The sequence below is a fragment of the Hippichthys cyanospilos genome, chromosome 17, assembly GCF_059441005.1.
Source record: "Hippichthys cyanospilos isolate Australia breed blue-spotted pipefish chromosome 17, RoL_Hcya_1.0, whole genome shotgun sequence".
Taxonomy (NCBI): Eukaryota; Metazoa; Chordata; class Actinopteri; order Syngnathiformes; family Syngnathidae; genus Hippichthys; species Hippichthys cyanospilos.
In genome coordinates this window covers 7,712,501-7,732,294 of record NC_142385.1, presented here as the reverse complement: position 1 = coordinate 7,732,294, position 19,794 = coordinate 7,712,501, and the positions used below count along the sequence as shown (strand labels likewise).

The window sequence follows — 19,794 nt, the reverse complement described above, 5'->3', positions numbered from 1 at the left end:
ACTTTTATACATATCCTCCTGAGACCCAGTTGATTCAATGGTGTCCACTGTTGCGTCCATTTTGTCTCGATAGGACAGAAAGTGAATTGCATCCCACCCAAACACATGAAAGATCATCAAATAAATGACTTTACAGGGAAACTCAACTGGGACAAACAGCTTGAAGCAAGCACACTGTGCCTCTTTTTTTTTTTTTTTTGAGAAAAACATCTTACCTTAAAATGCGTTTTTATATGTGTCAATGCATTTGGTGGAAATGATCTGAGTTCACTGTATTTACACTGGTGACCGCTCAAAAGATGAAAAAGAAAAGCAAGTTCAACCTTAAATGCTCACTGGACTGAAGTCTTATCAGTTGTCTGACGATAGATTTAACTGCAAGTATTATTTACTTAAGGCATTTGTTTTTTTCTATTGGTGTTTCACTCGCGTTTTTTAAGCCCTGCCTCCAAGCCCCGCCCTTCGCACTCTGATTGGACCACCTGGTTCTTAATTTCCAATCACGCCCAGCTGAGTGCATGTCTAGTTTGATGTTACAACAAGAATCGCAGTCAGAAAGTCGCCGAAGAAATCATCAAGCCCCTTCAACAATAATACGAAGGTAAGAACTAAAAAGTAAACACTTATGCAAAAACATCGTTTTTTATTGACATTGTACACATTATTTGGAGTCTGGGTTTTACAATGAAGTGTTTTCCACACATTTTCATCAAATACAGTAATGTTTTTTTTCCATCTGTAAGGTCGTATTGGGATGTACAAATTAGAATTAAATATCTGTTACTGTAGTCCTTTTTTGATACTTTTGTTGATGACTATTACTTATTAATAATAATGATAATAATAATTAAATCTAGTCTTCATCAGTGAAAATTCCTTGTCATGTTACAAAAAAATCATTTTCACTTGAGATAGGGGACATATTTAAATTAAAATCGCACGTATAACGCAATTGTTTGCATTGTGGAGGTCTGCACAAAAAATGGTCTTTATTTTTGTTGCAATATTAAATTCCATAAGGGCACATTCATTTCATTCTCATGGAAATGTCACTCCAAATGTTTTAACATTAATGTTACCACTGATGTCACCTTGTTCAGTGGGAAGTAAGAGCCAATGAAAACATGAAAAGCTGATCTTTGAAACTCTTCTTTCACTTATAAATTAACGATTGCTCCCTTTGAAGAAGCCACAATGATGTTCCAAGGTTTGATATTTACAAAATAATATTTTCTAACCCACGCACAGTTTTGACGACAAAGCTGACCTAATACTGAATACATAGCCGATTTGCGGCCCTCAGGTCATTTATTTATTTCTTTTTGGACAGCAAAACTCAACTTGTCTTCTTTGCAGTTTTAATTAACGGGACACATCACAGCACAACCTATGCAGAGTTTTCAAAGAGATCCACATTTTTTCACTGGGCTCCCGTTAAATGTTCGAAATGAGCCCTCTCAGTAGTCCGTAAACACCCCTCATCTATGTACTTTTTTTTTGTTTGTTCTAGTCCTTGGAAAATGAAGAGGAAGGTCCTGATGAATTCGGATCCTTGGCGTTTCAAGCCCTACAAGAGTGGAACTCCTTGAAGCTGGAATTTTGTCATTGGCGTCAAAGCCAAGAACAGGAGCAGGAGCCACGCACGCAAACCGATGAGTTCAGCCGCTGAGCCTCTCGCGATGGCGTTTGAGTCGCCCGTCTGAAGGGGGAAACAATAAGGGTTGGTAAAAGACTAATTAAGGAATAGTAGGGATACTTGCTGAAGAAAAAGTCATAACATTGTCAAATATAAATATATCAGCATCAGCCCTATCCATACATATACGGTATATTTTTTCGGGTGGGTGTACAAAAAATGTAAAAATGTGATCATAGCAAAAGTAACCGCGCTGTATACTTATATATTTATGAAATTGAATTGGTATCTTTATTATGTCATATTGTAAGTAGAATATTATTACTTTTGAAACGTTTGCATTATGGGAGACCAGGCTAAGCCAATCATCAAAGTCATTGAAAAGCTTGTCAACGCCAAAGTCAACGCCACCCAATTTCTATTGCACCTCGCTCACGAGCTGCCGTTAAAAGGACTGATGCAAAAATGCATGATAAAACATCAGGTTTTCAATATGTCCAAAATTGACCATATTTCCAATTTTGAATGGCAGTAAATGAGCCCAACATGGGCTAAATTTGACACCTATAGGGTATACCTCTCCGAGTCCTGTTTGCAAACATTTAGAAGGGATGGCAGCGTGCCATATTGAAAGTCGTCATGTTTTGACAGTCCATGCAATATTTCAGCCTCCTAGTGTTTTTTTTGTATGCTTTTCCTTTGATATCACATATCAAAAACATTAAAAAGCCCGAGTTGGGTCCAAATTTCCCCGAGGAATTAATTCCTGCATACAGTGTGCCCTCGCTGTTTTGCTTTCACGTAATTTGGTGTAACTTTTTACCTGCTTTCTACTATAGTAATTTTACTGTTTGAATCAAGAACAAATGTTTGGAAATTGTAAAGGCGCAATATAAGGGAAGTATTATATACCATAAACAGAAAAAAAGGTAAATGAACAGACATACAGTGTAAAAAATGGAAAAACATAATGATCTTAAAAAAAATCTAAAATGAGCACAAAACTTAAATAGAAAACTTACAAAAGACCAACGTAATTAATGAAAACAATGAAAAAAAAACAGTAAAGTAAATAAATGTAATACCCAAATGGAACTCCTAAATGAAAAACAAAAAAATGAGAAAACAAAAGAAAAGACAACAAAAACAAATGAAAAATACTTGTAATCAATCAATATAATCAGTACGATCAATACACTCAATCAGTATAGTAAATGACTAAACCAATGAAAGAAGCAAACATGGAAGTAGAAAACAAAAAGAGATTATATAAACAAACATACTAAATAAATGCATGATAAATGAAAAGGTAAAATAATTGAAAAACTACCAAAAAGATACGATAATAAATAAATAATAAACAAAAGACAGAGAGTATAATAACTGAAACAAAATCAATAACATGACAAGAAAAAAAACCAGAAGAAAACACAAAATTAACAAAATAAAACACAATAAACAAATTAAAGACTTTACTTATCACAGTATTTTTTAATGTTTAATAAGTTTCTGCCTGATAAGTTAGCTATAGCTTAAAGTAACGGAGCTTTCCTGGCTGGGTCACCAATTTTACAGACCACTGAATATAGGTGACCCAATTGTTGTCATGGCAACTCAAAACATTATTGACCTTATTGCGACTGGCCAATGCATTTTAGATGATGCTAGGCTAAGCACAAGACTCATACATACATAAAAACATACATACATCTTACGTTAACTCATTCAGTGCCATTGACGACTATAGACGTTAAAGATCCTTTTTAACTGGGCTGGTAGTGAATGAACTAGACGTAAAAACATGAAAACAAGCTGTTCTTACCGCGCACATTGTGGAATCCTCTGTGTGATTGGACAAAAACTTTTGGGCCTGGAAACACAAAACGATCAACTTTTGTTAGGAGAGACCCTGTGAAGTCAGACCATGCGATTCAGCCGCAATAATTAATCACTAAGAAATAAATTTGAACATTTCCAAGCCTCTTACGGTTACTAAAAACTAGCACAAGCCCGCACAAAAGCGATGCGGTGGTGATGAAGCAACTGTGGCTCCTCAGCTTCCACAACGACTCCACAAGCAGATTTCTATGAGGATGATGCATCGCTCTTCTCGGAAATAGTTTCAGCTGCCATCAATCACGGCATTCCTATTAAAAAACAATTTGATAGATTGCCATGTTTAAATTCTCCTTGCCTCTTGGAACCGAGCGTGTCGTCTAGTGTTTCATGAAGCTTTATTTCAATCAATCCCAAAGTCAAATTTTTCTTTGCGGAGTCCGGCCATATGCAGTGGTACCTCCTACTTACGAAATTAATTTGTCCCAGAGATGCTTTTTACATGTAAGCCTACAAAAAAAGAAAATCTTCTAAACCCTTTAAATGAATACTATTAATACATTATTAAAATGCATCAAAAATGGTAGCAAATATTAGAATTACATTAGTACATAATAATCAAAATATATAATGTAAAGAAGAATAAAAAATGCTCCGAAACCCTTTAAATTAATCATACCGATATTAATTGTAGCATTTGACAACATGAATGCTGCTCACTGGTTTGCCTTTAGATAGTGCTGGTGTTTTGGTGATGAGTCCAGAGTGACACAGACCTTTTTTAGGTCATTTAATTTGTACGTTTCTATTTTGCATTTGTAGTGATCCAGGAATCATCAACAAGTTCACAGGAGCAATAATATTTATTTTCTGAGTATTTTGAGCATGTAAGTTTATTTAAGTTTAGTTGGGGGCCATGCAACATGTTTCCTGTGTGGTGTCATTCACCCCACTCCCTAAAGTGCTAATGACGCGCTAACAACGCTAACATTAGACGCGGCAGACCAAAGTGGTATGTTACATATGTGTTTTGATGCGATTATGTACAATGTTAGCCGCAGATAATGTGGAAGATTGTTCCTAATAAATTGGGCTCTCGCTTTGACAAAGACGAAACGAGACCGGTGGGATGTGTGCATCGGGGCCAAATGCTACATTGTCCTCTAAAATGCACATTTAGTGTTCCCGCACACACATACTCACTCACTCACTAATGGGGCCTCAGACATCCCTGCGGCCCATTCCTGTCGTTGCCATGGCAACCAATTAGCTTTGACATGACAGCTCAGGAAAGTCTGACGTCTCATCTTCCTGCCCAGGGGGCGGGATTGTGAACGCAGTGACCACAAAAAAAAAAAGTCCTGATGCATCACTGTGGCTCAAATTTTGGGTTAGAACCAATTGGAGTCCATTGAAAGCAGGGGTTCCCAAACTTTTGGGAGTCAGGGACCCTTTTTAGGAAAGCAAATTTCCAACAAATGACAAACTGGGTCAATTTTCTCCAAACAGGTTCTGCCAATTATTTAGTCAAAAACAGAATTATAAAATACACCATGGTGGGGTATTTACATTGACACAACTTGATTTGGATTACATGGCTTTATTTGACAAATTTCAAAACGATGACATTTTTAAAAATATATTCAACTAGCTGAATTGATTGCTTTATTGAGGAATCATGAATACATTCACAATTTAATATGAAAGTTGATCATAAAAAATGAAATTAACACAAATACATGTTATGTTATTAATAACCCAAATTGTTTTACGGACCCCCTGCAGCCAGGCCACGGACCAGCGTTGGTCCGTGGACCCCACTTTGAGAAACCCTGATCTAAACCACTTTGCCATGAAAAAATGTTAGTGATGGACAAACGAAGCTTCATGAAGCACTTGTGATACTTTTTGCCTCCTTCTCATGACACATTTGGTTCAAACAGACAGAGTAATTGTAATATGTACATTTGCATTGCATTGTTTATCTTTAAACCAACAGCACCACCTAGAGGAGTGAAAAAAATAACACTGCTGCTTCATGAAGCTTCATTTTTCTATCAGGAATCTTACTTGTGTATCTCGTCGATTGATGGTATTGTTGCGGACACAATGACTTAAATTACCACTTAGATGGCGATATATATTTTTACCTGTAAGGTTCCACAAATGTGATAGGAGAGATCGTTGTCCAGGTCCATTTTGCTGAGGCCGGTGAGCGCGTCGGCCGCGTCGCCGCTTCCGTATTTCCTTCGCCGCGTGGCGCCGGGCAACGCCGATGTGGGCTCGATTGGCGGCTGAGGCTGCCACACGCCCACGTCGGTACCATTTCCGAACGCCTGGATGGCGTTCCCTGCAGGACCGTACAAAATGTCAACCTAAACTCTCAAATTTCCTCAGTTCTTGAGTTCTTTAGTTGGTGACATCCGTGGTGAGCCGCCGCACTTACGTAGGCATCGGTTGCTGGTGAAGAACTCCACGAACTTCTCGCACTCAGGCTTGTTGTTGCCGCTGCTGCTGCAGTCGCACCACGGCGACAGGCTAATGCCGAGGGAGCGCTCGTAGTTGGGGGTGATGACGGTACCTGCAAAACAAAAGACACATTTTTGGAGGCCATGATTAATGCTGCTATAAATGGGAACATTTTCGAGAAGGGCCAGTCATTCAATCCTAGGTACTTAGTATTTTTATTTTTTACAGTTTTTCCCCAAGTTCCCCCATATTGCTAGCACTAGCGTAAGCACTGAAGTAATCATTGATGTAATTAAGTTCTAAAGTAGGTAAGAAGTACTAAAATGATTGCTATAAATGCTAAGGTGATTACTAATGTGCTGTAGTAATGAATGCCTTTACTAGGTACTAAAAGTACTTAATTTACTTATTTCGACGTTCGATCCCAGGTACTTAGTTTTTAGTTTTTATAATTTTTTCCTGTTTGGATACAGGATGGTTTAAAATTGAATGTACAACTAGAGTAATCAATTTATGTAATGAAGTACTAAAATAATTGATTACTTTAGGGAAGTACTAAATTGATGAAGTAATAAAGTAGCAGATTACGTTAGCTAATCAAGTACTAATGTGACTACAGATAAAATACTGAAGGATTCAATTACGTTAGCGTCAGTAATTAGTAGTAAAAACAATCAGAATAGTTACTATAGGACTAAAGTAATTGATTTCTTTAGCATTTAAGTACATACAATAATTATTCCGGACAGAACCAAGACTTTAAAATCAGGGTAAGTTTACCACTGTGATTGTTTTGCATCCCTAATATACGGTCGTGTAAATTACTGTTGATGCTACCATTCATTTCACGTTCATAAAAAAAAAAAAATATGATGCTCTGTTGAGGTTAACAGTCCCCAAAACATCTTATATCAGGAATGCCTTATGTTATTTTTCCTCATAAATAATCAATTTGTTCGGTAAGCCCTCCCTTTCGTTCGTCTTATCTGAGCCAAACACATGTGAGATTACAAGGCAACACCTTGCAGGGAGACTTTTTTTTTTTTTTCCCACACTAAATTCCACCGCAAATATCGCATGAGCGTTTCATGCATTTTCAAGTGCACTTGCAGCATTTTGGGGCTGTGACCACGAGGCTCACCGATGAGGCCGGAGTAGGCCAGCAGACAGTCGGCGTAGTTCTCCCGCAGACAGCCCGAAACCGAGTGAGCTTCTGGCTGACAGCTGCTAATAAAATCGGCCAGTCGAGACCTGGAAAAAGGCATTAAAAAAAAAAAAACAGCGGATTACGCTACGTCTTACGTCTGTTTTTGACTAAATTCAAACACAACAATTGAATTGTCATGGTAATTTACGATTGCGCCAGTATGCATAAACCAAGCTTGCAAGTGGCTCTGGATGGATGGAGGGATGAAATGTGAGGAATGGTGTGTTGTTTTCTAACCAGGAAGTGAAACAGCTTGTTCACGAAAACCCCGCCTCTCACCCTGTGGCTTGCCGCGCCGCCTTCATGAAGGCGTTTACAAGCGGACCTCCGCGACAAAACAAGAAAAAAGCTAACATTATAGTGATCATTAATGGGGGTCAGAGGCAGGGTGACTGAAGCCAAAACCAGGTGTTTTACAGACAAGGAAATGAATTGGAGTTGCCCACAAATCAAACGACAAGTCTGATGGGTCCCCGGGGAAAACCACTACTAATAACATTACTTCTGGCTGAATTGTGTACTACAATCTTGAATGTCCGGCCATGTGATCCCAAATACACATTTTCACCACTTGGATATTTTTTACAGTAAACTTTGTAACTAATAAATGAGATGTCGCTGGTTACTTTGCCGCCCCTATGCAAAAATGTCCTCCCAATTCTTGAATGAAACCGAAAGTAAAAAAATCATCTCGGATCAGGTGGGTGTGTATTTACTCTTGTACTGGCAGTGCGGTGGTGGTACCAGGACCGTCCTCCTACCCGTGACGTACCAAGTAGACCCAAAACGTATTTTATCTGCTTGGGCAGCGTAGACTAAGCAAGGCTTTTTTTGAAAAGTATCACCAGAGGAACACTTGGGGGTGTTTAGATAGATTGGAGCTCCCTGTCACAAGGCAGTTTTTTTTTTTTTTTTTTTTTTTTTAAGAACAACGCTCATTTTGGCATAATGTGTTGATCTTTACCACAATTCCAAGTGTCTGACGTGTTTTTCTTCTGATGCCTCGTTCCTTTCCGTTGTACCTATAATTTAGCAGTACATTATAGGTCTATCTTTGATCAAGTCCAATTTGCTGACCTGCAGTAAAGACAACAATCCGAGTTTTCCGTCACAATGCACTCTTCTTAAGAACGGTGCGTAGTCTGGCATAATTTGTCGACCTTTCCGACAATTCCAAGCATCTGACGCGTTTTCCTTTTGACATATAATTTGTCGGTACGTTATCGGTCTGTTTTTGACAAAGTCCAATTTGCCTACTTGAAATAAAGACAACGATTGAGTTTTCTTTCACAGAGCACTTTTCTTAAGAACCGCGCACAGTTTTGGCACAATTTGTCAACCTTTACGACAAAGCAACTGAGGCGACTTCCTTTTGATGCCTCGTTCTCTCTTGTTTCCGTCGTACATATAATTTGGATTGATTGCTTTCAAAGTTCAGAACGGAGACCTCCTCTATTCGCATAAACATGACTGATCGGGATCGCACTGAAACACGGCGGCCGTAACCAACCTAGCAATTTTCTTCCCATTAACATGACCAATGTTCCGCTTTCACCTTTATCTCCTCTTAAAATAGACAGTCCGAATTACCACATAGATGCTTTTTCAACATAATGACTGCCTTGTTTGGGAGCGTATCAAAAGTGACAGAAAAAAAACGGCAACAGGCGTTGCCGGGAGCGAATACTCACCTGCAGATGTAATTGGTCTTGCAGGTGTTCTGCAGGGACAAACAGTTGGCTTTGTCCTTGTCCTCGTACGAGCACGCCGGCACAATGGTCTGGCGGCGGCGCTCGGCGCACGCCGTCTGGTCGCCCGCCGGGCACGAGCAGAAAAGCATGCCGTAGCTGTATTTGGTCGGGACCTGTGTTAGAAAGCGTTCTTTGGTGTCAATTCGGACAATTTGAGGAGAAATACGTCACTTTTTTGTGGGGGACTGGCTAAATGGAACCAAAGAACCCAGCGTGATTCAAACTACATAAGAACTTTAGTACTTCCACTCACATCAGTGGTAGTGAAGGACAAACGAAGCTTCATGAAGCATTGATGATATTATTCTCCAGACGGTGCTCTCATTTTAAATATAAACACCAATACAGTGGAATAGTATTACATTTCATTAGTATTACATTAGTATTACATTTTTTACAGCGTGGAAAAATAATCAAGTGCTTCTGCTACGCATGTGTGCTGTCTCATTACGAGCGATGGACAAACAATGCTTCATGAAGCTTTTGTGATCGTTTTGCACACTTGGCTCAAAGAGGCGGCGGAGATTTAAAACATTTCCACTAGTTTCTTCTTTTTTTTTTTTTTTAAATCAAAAGCACAATCTTGAGAAGGTGAAAAGAAATGACACTGGTGACTCATGAAGCTTCATTTTCACATCATTATTGTATATGTATGTATACATGTTTGTAGTACTAAAAATACAAATACAGGGTCCACTTGGTGGAATTTTCAATTTTCATGCTTTTTTTTCAAATTTAGTTTGCTATATATAGACAAACAAAGTGTAGAAAAGCGGAGGTTTGTTTTTCTTTCTTTTTTTTTTTGTTTATTTTGGGCAAATTTTGCCGGGAACCCCTATTGTTACAAAAACTCCAAGCAAACGACCAGTGCTTTTAGAAATGGATCACAGGGTAAAATTTCCCAGTTTTTTTTTTTTTTTTTTGCTGTATATAGTGAAACTATGGCAGAAATCCAGAGGCTAAAACCTGTTTTTTTTTTTTTTTTTTTTTACAAAATATTGCAGAGAACCCCTATTTTTACCAACATGCCAAACAAACCCTTAGAGACAGACCACTGGGTAAACTTTTTCATTTTCATTCATTCATTCATTCTTTTTTTTTTCTTTTTTCTGTATTTAGAGAAACAGCGAGAAACAAAACAAAAAAAAATAGAGGACAAAACCTTTTTATTTGGACAAAATTTTGCTGGGAACCCTTACTTTGACAAGAAAGCCAAATATTTGCAGCGTAGAATTCATCGTTTTGATTTCTGTATTTCACTCTTCAAAACAGTGAATTTCATCAAAAATCGCGCAAAAAATGAGCTTCCACCGCTTCACTCTGGTTCATCTCTCTTCATCTGGTTTTTCGTCCTTTTCTCGCTCCCTTGTGAAATTTTCATTTTCACCAAGCCTTCTTATTGACCCGTACCGATAATAGACACGCTGATGCATCTCCGTTACCTTGTCGAAGAAGTGTCGCAGGGCCTTGTGACATTTGCGCTTGTTGCACACCTCGGAGGCGGACACCCTGCTGGTGCACGGGTTGATGTAGGCCGAGCGGTACTTCTTGCACGTGTCGTTGAGATTGCACGCCTTGGCCGCGTTGAGGCAGTTGTTCTCCTTGGTGGACGCCGGCTCGGCTGGAGAAAAAATAAAACGCTTCACTGATTGCTTGCACTTTGGACTCATTTAGTTACTAGTCAATCAAGTGATAAGAGTTCAAGTCGATTCCATGGAAGTATTTCACTTTTTGACATTTTTCACTTCCTTGAGAGAAAATGGCTGTGTGGGTGCATTTTGCCAAGGGCTTGGACTGCGTGTGTGTGTGCGGGTATGTGTGTGTGTGTGTGGCTAAGACATTGAAGCTGGAGGTTACAGTGACTCTTCCCATAAAGCAAACCGCCCTCAGCAGGAGAAAACCTTTCCCGTTTTCAGTTTTTAATAAGTCAACTGGGCGGTCATCTTGTCTTCCTCGTGACTAATTCCATTTGACCGTCTTGACTGAGTTCAAATCACATCACAATATTCCACAAATTGTCGGATTTTTGCACTCACAATTTCATTTGTCTGTAAAAGAGCAAACGCAAATCTCACGTTTCTGCCCTTGAGCAAGCCCAACGTGGCGCCATTGATGTGTACAAACTGGAATATGACCTTTAACCCTGAGTAAACATCGTCCGTGCTGTTGTGCCACATCACCAGACAAAATGTCTCCTTATACTCGAAAAAACAGTTAGGGTAAAAACACCCCAATTATGGGTCCAAAAAGGGCCAACTCAATATTTGGGTCAATTTAACCCCAACTGGTTGTCTTGTACAAAACGAACCATTTTTTGGGGGGGTTGTTTTGTGCAAAACAACACAGAAGTATGGTGGAATTGACCTCAAGTATTGAGTTGGTCAAAACCCAGGAAGTTGGGTCATATCCATCAAAATTTGAGCTAGCCATTTTTTTTTTATAACTAACCTTGCATTGGGGTCAATTTGACCCCACTTTATGTTTAGTTTTATGTAACACAATCATTCAAAATGGGTCATTTATACAAGAGAATCTCAAAAATAGGCAAATTTTGGGGTAAAGTTTGGTCAAATGGACCCAAATGTTTGGTCAATTTTTTTTTGACTCATAATTGGGTTGTTTTTAACCTCACTGTTTTCGAGTATACTACACAGACAAAATGATTCACACTCTAAAAATAGTGGAATTAAAATGAGCCCAAGTATGGTTCAAAATACAAGAACCCAATACTTGGGTTAATTTGCCCCATTTCTCTTTTTCTTTTTTAACCGAATGTTTTGGTCAACTTGACCCAGAAAAAAAACCCAAAAGTTGCACTTTTTTGATGAATAATTGGGTTCTTTTTTACTTAGCTTTTTTATGTTTGGTTAAAATTAACCCAATTGTGAGGTAATTTTTATATTTTATCTTTCTGGGTTATAATTTATTTATTTTTTTCACTTTTTACAACAGCAATGAATACATATGTATATTCATGAGATAATATGGGCATTATTGCAAAGTAAATTGTTTAAACCTAAATGAACTAAACCAACAAACCTTATTCGGCAAAAACATTCATCCATTCATTTAGCTGGAGCTCAAGAAGCAATACAATGAGAAAGCAGTATTTATGAGGATTATTGGTGGGTGTGTCAGCCATCTTGGTGGGGTCACGCTGAGCTTCCGCAAAAGATTTCCAAGTCGCTCGATGTCAAAGAACATTGACACAAGGTTAGTCAGCATGTGAAACGCACAGTGTGGTGCGCGCGTCTTGCTTACTGACATTTTTTGTCGTGAGTCATGATGCAATAAAGTGTGACATTGACGCGTGACTCACTCAAGGTGTCCCGACCGCAACATGCTCCTCTTGATTTCAAGTACACAAAGTACATCATCTGTGCGTCTTAGCAATAATAGTTAAAATCCGTACATGATTGACCCCGGTTGAAAATATATTGGGAGGAAAAAAAAACTATTCTTTTTCACAGAGGATAAAACATTATTTGCCTGTGAATATTGATAGTCGTCTGTGTTGCACCACCGTTTGTGTTCCGGATTATTACAGTATGATGCTTATGCAATTTGTGTGCGCATCTATGGTGTTTTGCATTCTGTTAGCATCGAGCTAATTGGAAGTAGAGTCTGGGGTGACTGCATCAATCGGTGAGGGACAGACAAAGCTTCATGAAGCACTTGTGGTAATTGTTTGATTCCTCTAGATGGTACTCTTGCTCCAAAAGAGAAATTAGTACATTACAATGCTCATGTTTATCTTTAAATAAAAAAACAGCATCTAGATAATCAAAAAACAAAACTCCATGAAGCTGCTTCATGAAGCTGCTTCATGAAGCTTCATTTTCCCATCACTAAGTGTATGTCACCAGCATGGATCGCTGATACTTAATTCATCAAAAATCATTAGATGCGGAAACTGGATACACTGCATTGTGAAGTTGTAATCTACTCAGGTATGCTTGGCCACACCTCAGTTGGTCTTATCTCAACGGCATCCAGCACACCACGTTGGACTTTGCAAAAATTTTGACCCGTTTTTCTCCTTTTGTGTTAAAACCAGTCTTTGTTTTGATTCATGGTCAGCCTTATTCCTTATCTGCTAAACCTCCCAACCATTTGTTTCCAATTCCATTTATTTTCCTGGGCTCCCTCCCCACCGATTGCCCCTCATGAAGAAAAACAGTAAACAATAAAAATATGTTCTGGAAGCCCCAACTCAGATTTAAATGTTCCGTGTTGTTTATGATAAATCAGGGCAACAATCAGTCTCATTGCAGGCTCAAAGCTTTTTCGTGGGAGATAAATACTTGATTTTGGGGATATTTTCGGTTTCCCTTGAAAACTGTCACGTGCCGCAAATACTGATGACAGTAGCGCAAAAAAAAAAAGAAAAAAAGAAGCAGTACTTTAGAAAGAGTTGATTGTTTCCCATATATACAGTATACGTATATATGTAAGTACATATGTACGTGCATGTATATATGTACTCTAAGTGTGTGTATATATATATATATATATATATATATATATACATATTTACATACAATATACATGTAAATATGTATGTGTCAGTATGTATTCATTTATATATATATATATATATATATATATATATATATATATATATATATATGCAGTTGAAGTACGGTATGTATATGTATCATGTATGTAAGTGTATATATAAAGATGTATATAGATGTTTTTTTACTGACATAATCTGCAGCAGATGTCCTCAAATCAAACACACATGTGCATGTGCGCGCGCACGCACACACACACACGTGCACACATGCACACACACACTTTAATGGCACAGACAGATGGTTAATAGGTTTTTTGTTTGTGTGTTTTTGTTGTAGCTCAACATGCTTAGCAGCACACTCATGTGCCGTACAAACATCTAACAACATTCCTGATGGCATCCCGCTTCAAATCCACCATTAGCGCCCACACGCACACGAATGATGATAAATGCTGCAAATAGGAACAAAACTGATGTGCGCTGAGCCACAGTGTCAGATGGCTGCTTTGAATGGCAGCTAATAGGCATCCTGAGGGCAACTGTCTAGTACAGTAGATGCTAGCACAAGGGAAGGGGAGGGCAATATACGGTTAGCGGGCCATATCTGGCCAGAGAAACTACAAAAAGCACCCACCCCCCAAAAAAAAAAAACAAAACAAACCCTTACCTGCAATGATGGGAGCCAAGCGAAAGATATCCGAAAGGCGGCTGTTGACTGGCTCATATGGAGAATATTCCAGTAAATCATTACCTGTGAGGACCATGATGGCATGTCATGAAATCGCATCTGCAAGCATGACAACTGCTAATTATTATAACTAATAGCAACAATGATACTAATCTTTTAAGCCATATTGGGGAATAGAAGAAAAAACGTCAACCATAACTTAGCAGAAAATGTAATTCAAGGAAAGTAAAGTAGGAAACTATGTATATATTATATAAGTATATTTATTTATATATTAGGGTGGTTACTTTTGAAATTATAAGTGCATCAAATTGTCCCGTTTTAAAATCAAGTATTGAATGACCTTTTGTTGAAGAGGTTAAATATTTGGACATTCAACATTTACAATACAGGCAAGTTCCTTCATATGCATGAAATCTGATAAAGTCATGTCGTCATATCTTCTCGAACTGGACCGTTACATATAAACTCGAATCTTAGGAACTTGTGCATAGCCTACAGATACTTTTTTTATGTTGTTGTTATGTTTTCTTGAAAAGACTTCGTACCCTGCAAACTCTGGTAAATGCTCCAGAAGATGCGCAGGCAGTTCTTCTCCTTCTTCATCCCCCTCCTGCACCTGCAGCGGTTGAGGGGGTTCTGCTTCATGGCCTCCATGGCGCTGCGGCATTCGCCCTGCGCCTCCGGAGCGGTCAGAGCCGCCGTGCTCATACCGCTCTGCCTGCCCGCCACACACTGCCTCATGGTGCGGTACTTGGTGCTGCAGGTGGCCTCTTTTAAGCACTGCTCGCTGGCCTTGACGCAGTCCAAACGCGTGGCCCCAGAGGGGACCCCTTTCAAGGTGGACGCCGCGTCTGGGAGTTGCGGGAGGATCTCGCTATTACGCGCACTTTTTAAAGCTTCTTACGAGACTAGAACGAACAACAATTAAAAAAAAAAAAAACCCACTTACCTTGGAGTGACAAGAGGATGGCGAAAGTTGTTAAAATCATCGTGGGGTTTTATTTTGTTCTCTTTCAAAGTGGTGCTCCGGCGATCAGACAGGAGTCGTCATCATGCGTGCGCATCCTGTTGGCTCACCAGCTGCACAAAAGCATCCGTTCCACGCCTTTTGGACCACGCCGAATCATCCCCCGCGTCACTTTGTAGTCTCACGATTGCACCGCGGCGAGCTTACACGCCGCGCAAGTATTCAAAAATGACGTTTTGTCTTGAAACGAATCTTTTCCGAAGCTAGTTCCGCATCTCCTGGCGCGTAAAGTTTAACGTTCCATCATCGCTCTTCTCCGCTGCTCCGGTGAAAGTTTAAATCCCCCAAAGAGATCAAAACATGATTATAGGGATGATGATATTAAATCCTGTTCGGTTGAGGAGGGGAGACGAGTGCGTCCGGACTCTCAGGGCTGAAAAAGACCAAATGGGTCTGGTTCGGGATGAGGCGAGAGAGAAGAGGGGCGTGACGTTGCACGCTCCCCGCCACCATCAGCAAGTTCATTAAGTGCACCCCCCCAGCACAAAATGGGTCACCTACTTGCAGACACTATATTAGTTGCAATTTACGGAAAATCATGTCCAAATGGTAAAAAAAAAAGGGATTTATGCATACACATGCCATTAAAATTTGACTGTCGTTATTTCTTGTACCTTCGAGTTTGTCGCATTTTTCAAAACTTTTGACAGCAGTAAAAATTCACTGTTAGACTTTCAAATATACTATATTCGTTTATTGCAACAAAGCAAACATGTTATGTCCTCCAAAACAATTTTCTGGGTTGTTTTTTTACAACACATTCTATGCAGCCATAATAGTCTAAACTTTGTGGTAGTGATTGCCAAATGAAACTTCATGAAGCACTTGTGATAATTGTTGATTTCTTTTTTTGAAAATGGATCTTTAACATCTTTAGCAGCCAATGGTAGTTGATGACTTCATCTTTTTCAAGTTCTCGTTTACCCTTATGACCTGGGATTGAATGTCTAAACTCAAGGCAAAGGCGAAGCTTCATGAAGCAGTTGTAATATTTTTTCACTCCTCTAGATGGCACTCTTGGTACAAAGAGGTAAGGAAAATGTTATACTTTAGCACCGCACCAGTGTGTCTTTTTAAACACCATCTAGAAATCACAGAAGCTTCATGAAGCTTCATTTTCACATCATCTATTTATGGAATTTAGCGTTTTTTTAAATCGTTCTCAGGGTGCGGCCATTTTGCCATTTGATTTTGACTTAAACTGACATCAGAGTTTCTCAGGTAACAACTCATCATGGCTCACCTGCTTCCAGAGTCGGCTCATGTGACCTTTGCAAACTGAGCTGTGATTGTTCCTTACTTCTACTTCTTTTGACACTGTGAAATTTTGGTCACCAAACTTTTCATTGTTATAATTATTATCTTTTTTTTCAGTGAAACTAAAGTAGGCTAATACTTAATGTGTGCCAGTCATAAAAAAATGCATACATGCCTTCATGCGAGCGGACTTCTAATGAGTGAGGCATCGATTGCGTGAGTGCATGCGAGCACTAAACAAATTGACTGCTCAATTTATTGCTGCTTTTCCCTAAGTTGCTTTAAATTCTCCCCTTACGCTTTCCATATGATTGGCGTTTGGCAGATGTCAATGAAGTGTTTCTGAGATGATTGCGCCGGCCTCGTAAACGCACCCCGAGTCAATATTTGTGCGGCTCTCAGCGCTGATCATTGGATATGAATTTGTTACACTTCAACAGGCCGAGTGTTTGAAGATTTATGGATTGATGGAAACAATTTGTTTGTTTATGTGTTTTACTTATGTAAGCAGCATGGAGCGCTCCATAGCAGTGATTAACTAATGTGTTGTTTGACTTGTGATTAAAAAAGAAATACTAAATACACTTGGTAATTCGCCTGCTTAGTCATTCTCATTGAACTGTTTTAAATCTGTGGCCTGTAAGTATTTATTATTCAAATATTGACTGTGATTGGGCAAGGGAAAACAAAGCTTCATGAAACACCTGTGATATTTTTTCATTCCTCTAAAACGGTGCTCTTGGTTTAAAAGTAAAAAGTGTAGGGGAAATGCATACAATTTACCTTTGAACCAAATAACTCAAGTGCTTCATGAAGCTTCGCCTTAAGAGTCTAGACTTTCAATCCCAGATACTAATTTACAGTTTTTAATTTTTTTAAAATTTATTTAGGTAGAAGAGGGCTTGAAAACAGAATGGGTTAGAACGTTTTGAAATGCTTCATGAAGCTTCGTCTGTCGTTCACCAGCTGTGATTGCTGTAGCTTTAGCTTAACTTTAAACAGCAGCGTCCAATTTTTTTTCATCAATTTGTTTTGACAGGCAACTTACTCTGGATACAACACCATTTGTAGGGTGAACCTCCACAGTTTGAGAAACTTCACAGTATATTGTGAAGCCCAGTTACTTTGATGTAAGCATGTGTAGTTTAAACTTGATCTAGTGATGGACAAACGAAGCGTCATGAAGTACTTGTGATATATATTTTTTGACTCCTACAAATAGCACCCCTGTCACAGAGACAGGGGAAATTTCATTTCCACTGCATTAGTGTTTATCTCTAGGCCACCTAGAAGGGTAAAAAAGTATCACAGGTGCTTCATGAAGCTTCATTTTCCCATCTTTAATACTTACTGTACATCTGGAGATTTTTTTTTTCTTTGAGATTCGATATTTGAAAGATTCAAGAGTTTATTGTCATATGCGTACAAATACCCCACAATGAAATTCTTATCTGTTCACTTCCCTGAGCAGACCGCATTCCATAATCGAGCAAATAATAAGGCAGGCAATAAAACCAAAAAAAAAAAAAACAGTAATAGAGCAATAAGGGCAGTAATAGTGAATCACTAAAAATGAATAGACTTACTTAGCAGCCTGAAAATCCAATAATGATTCATCAAATGATTAATTAGAAAAATATATAATTACTAAAGTAATTTCTCTTTTAGGTATTGCTAACAGATAGCATAATCTCTCTTTTAGTGGACTTTTATTTTTCAAATGTTTTACTATTTTTTTTTTTAATCCATTTATGAGGTGTTGCATTTATTGACATTTTTGACAAAGCATAGGCCTGTCATTTTATCCCATGTTTACAACTGCTTTTAGCCTGAAGTGAATGATGGCATCCTGCTACTAATCTTCGGGGCGCATACATAGTATCCGCAACTATTGATTGGACCTATCTTCATCCTGCCACTGTTTACTAGCGACACATTAAAGGAATGAATGGCGGCGGTTAACACAGATAACGCTGACAATGGAGCTTTTTATCCACTTTGCACTTGTGTTTAGTTTTCAATATAGATTTGCTTAAGTGGGACGAGCACGTTTCCCTTCCTCGAAGAGTCAATCAATGGCCTGGCGGGGAGCGGTCATTCATAATTGTCGTCCAGGGTTTCTTTTTGGCATTTATACAGAAGAATAAAGAAAGTGCATTGCTTGAAGATAACTTTAGGAAAGCTTGCTGCATGAGCTTAGGCCTGGATGATTTCATCAGCTGATATTAGCTATTATATACTGATGGCAATATGAAGCTTCATGAAGCACCTGTGATGTTTACTGTATATATTTTTCTCGTTTACATGGTACTCTTAGTTTGACAAGAACAGTGGAAATGTATTCACTTTACCCTGACTCTTTGGAGAAGGAGGAGTCCAAAAATATCACAATTGCTTCATGAAGGTCCGGCTTCCTCTTAAAAGTCCACACATTTGATCCTAGGAACTGATTCAGTTTTTTCTTTGTGTTCCCTATATTGTGTCCACTTTGTCTCAGCCAAACAGCAAAGTTAATAGAAGCCAACATATGAGACATCATCGGAAAGGCCAGGACGCCCTCTACTGGCCACATTGGGACCTAGAAGAGTAACTCCTGTGAGTAATTAAAAAAAAGAAGACACCAAAAATTAATGTCCACTATAGTGGACACAAATAACTTGGCTTTTTCTCAGGAGGGTTTAATACTGGACATTGCAAGTTTGCAGTGTTCCCTCACTTCATTGCGGTTTGGTTGTTCCGCAGTTTGATTTGTTACCATGTTTATGTTGAAAATTTATGTTGCTATTCTCTTGCATCATTTTCTTCCTTTTAAAGTCAGACCAGTCAAAATAGCAATTTTAACTATGAAAAAAAGATCAACCTTATTACATGGATTTTCATTAATTGTCTTTTGCAGATTTACCTCACTATGTTTCCTGCAATTTCTCTTCCTTCTTAATCGTAGCGGACAGAAAGAAAATCTATTTTTTAGAAGGTTCGGAAGAAACAAACAAAAAAGAGAACAAAAGCCAATAACAAAAAAAATAGCTTTTATTTGTGGATTTTGGTAACTGCGGTTTTTTGGGCACTTTAACCCCCGCGATAAACGAGGGAACACCGCACCCAATTGTGTGCCGTAGTGTGGTCCTTCTTTGAGCGAAATCTGCTTACGCAACATTGCCATCACGTGGACAATACGATCACGTACAAGGTAGACTCAAAATGAATCACACTATTTTATTTACTTTTTTGCAATCATGATATGGACATTTATGACTCCCATATGCAAGTCGTAAAAAATATGCAAGCCGTATTCAGTACTATAGCAATAGTTTAAATATAATAAAGTGACCTTCTTTTTACATTCGCTGTCACGTCTGTTGCGCTCAGTCATAATTTATTTTTATGATCATCAGCAGACG

At 38.7% G+C, this 19,794-nt stretch overlaps 1 protein-coding gene across 1 annotated transcript; it reads right to left on the bottom strand.

Moving 5' to 3' along the window:
• Positions 1 to 647: 647 nt before the first annotated feature.
• gfra1b (gdnf family receptor alpha 1b) lies at positions 648 to 15,494 on the bottom strand. The gene is made up of 10 exons (XM_088439087.1): positions 15,059 to 15,494; positions 14,655 to 14,960; positions 14,086 to 14,169; positions 10,342 to 10,520; positions 8,840 to 9,012; positions 7,083 to 7,192; positions 5,919 to 6,053; positions 5,623 to 5,822; positions 3,459 to 3,506; positions 648 to 1,699 (listed from the first exon to the last, which is right to left on the bottom strand). Exons 1-10 carry the CDS (start codon positions 15,096 to 15,098, stop codon positions 1,568 to 1,570), a joined length of 1,407 nt encoding a protein of 468 aa, XP_088295213.1. The 5' UTR covers positions 15,099 to 15,494; the 3' UTR covers positions 648 to 1,567.
• Between the last annotated feature and the right edge of the window lie 4,300 nt (positions 15,495 to 19,794).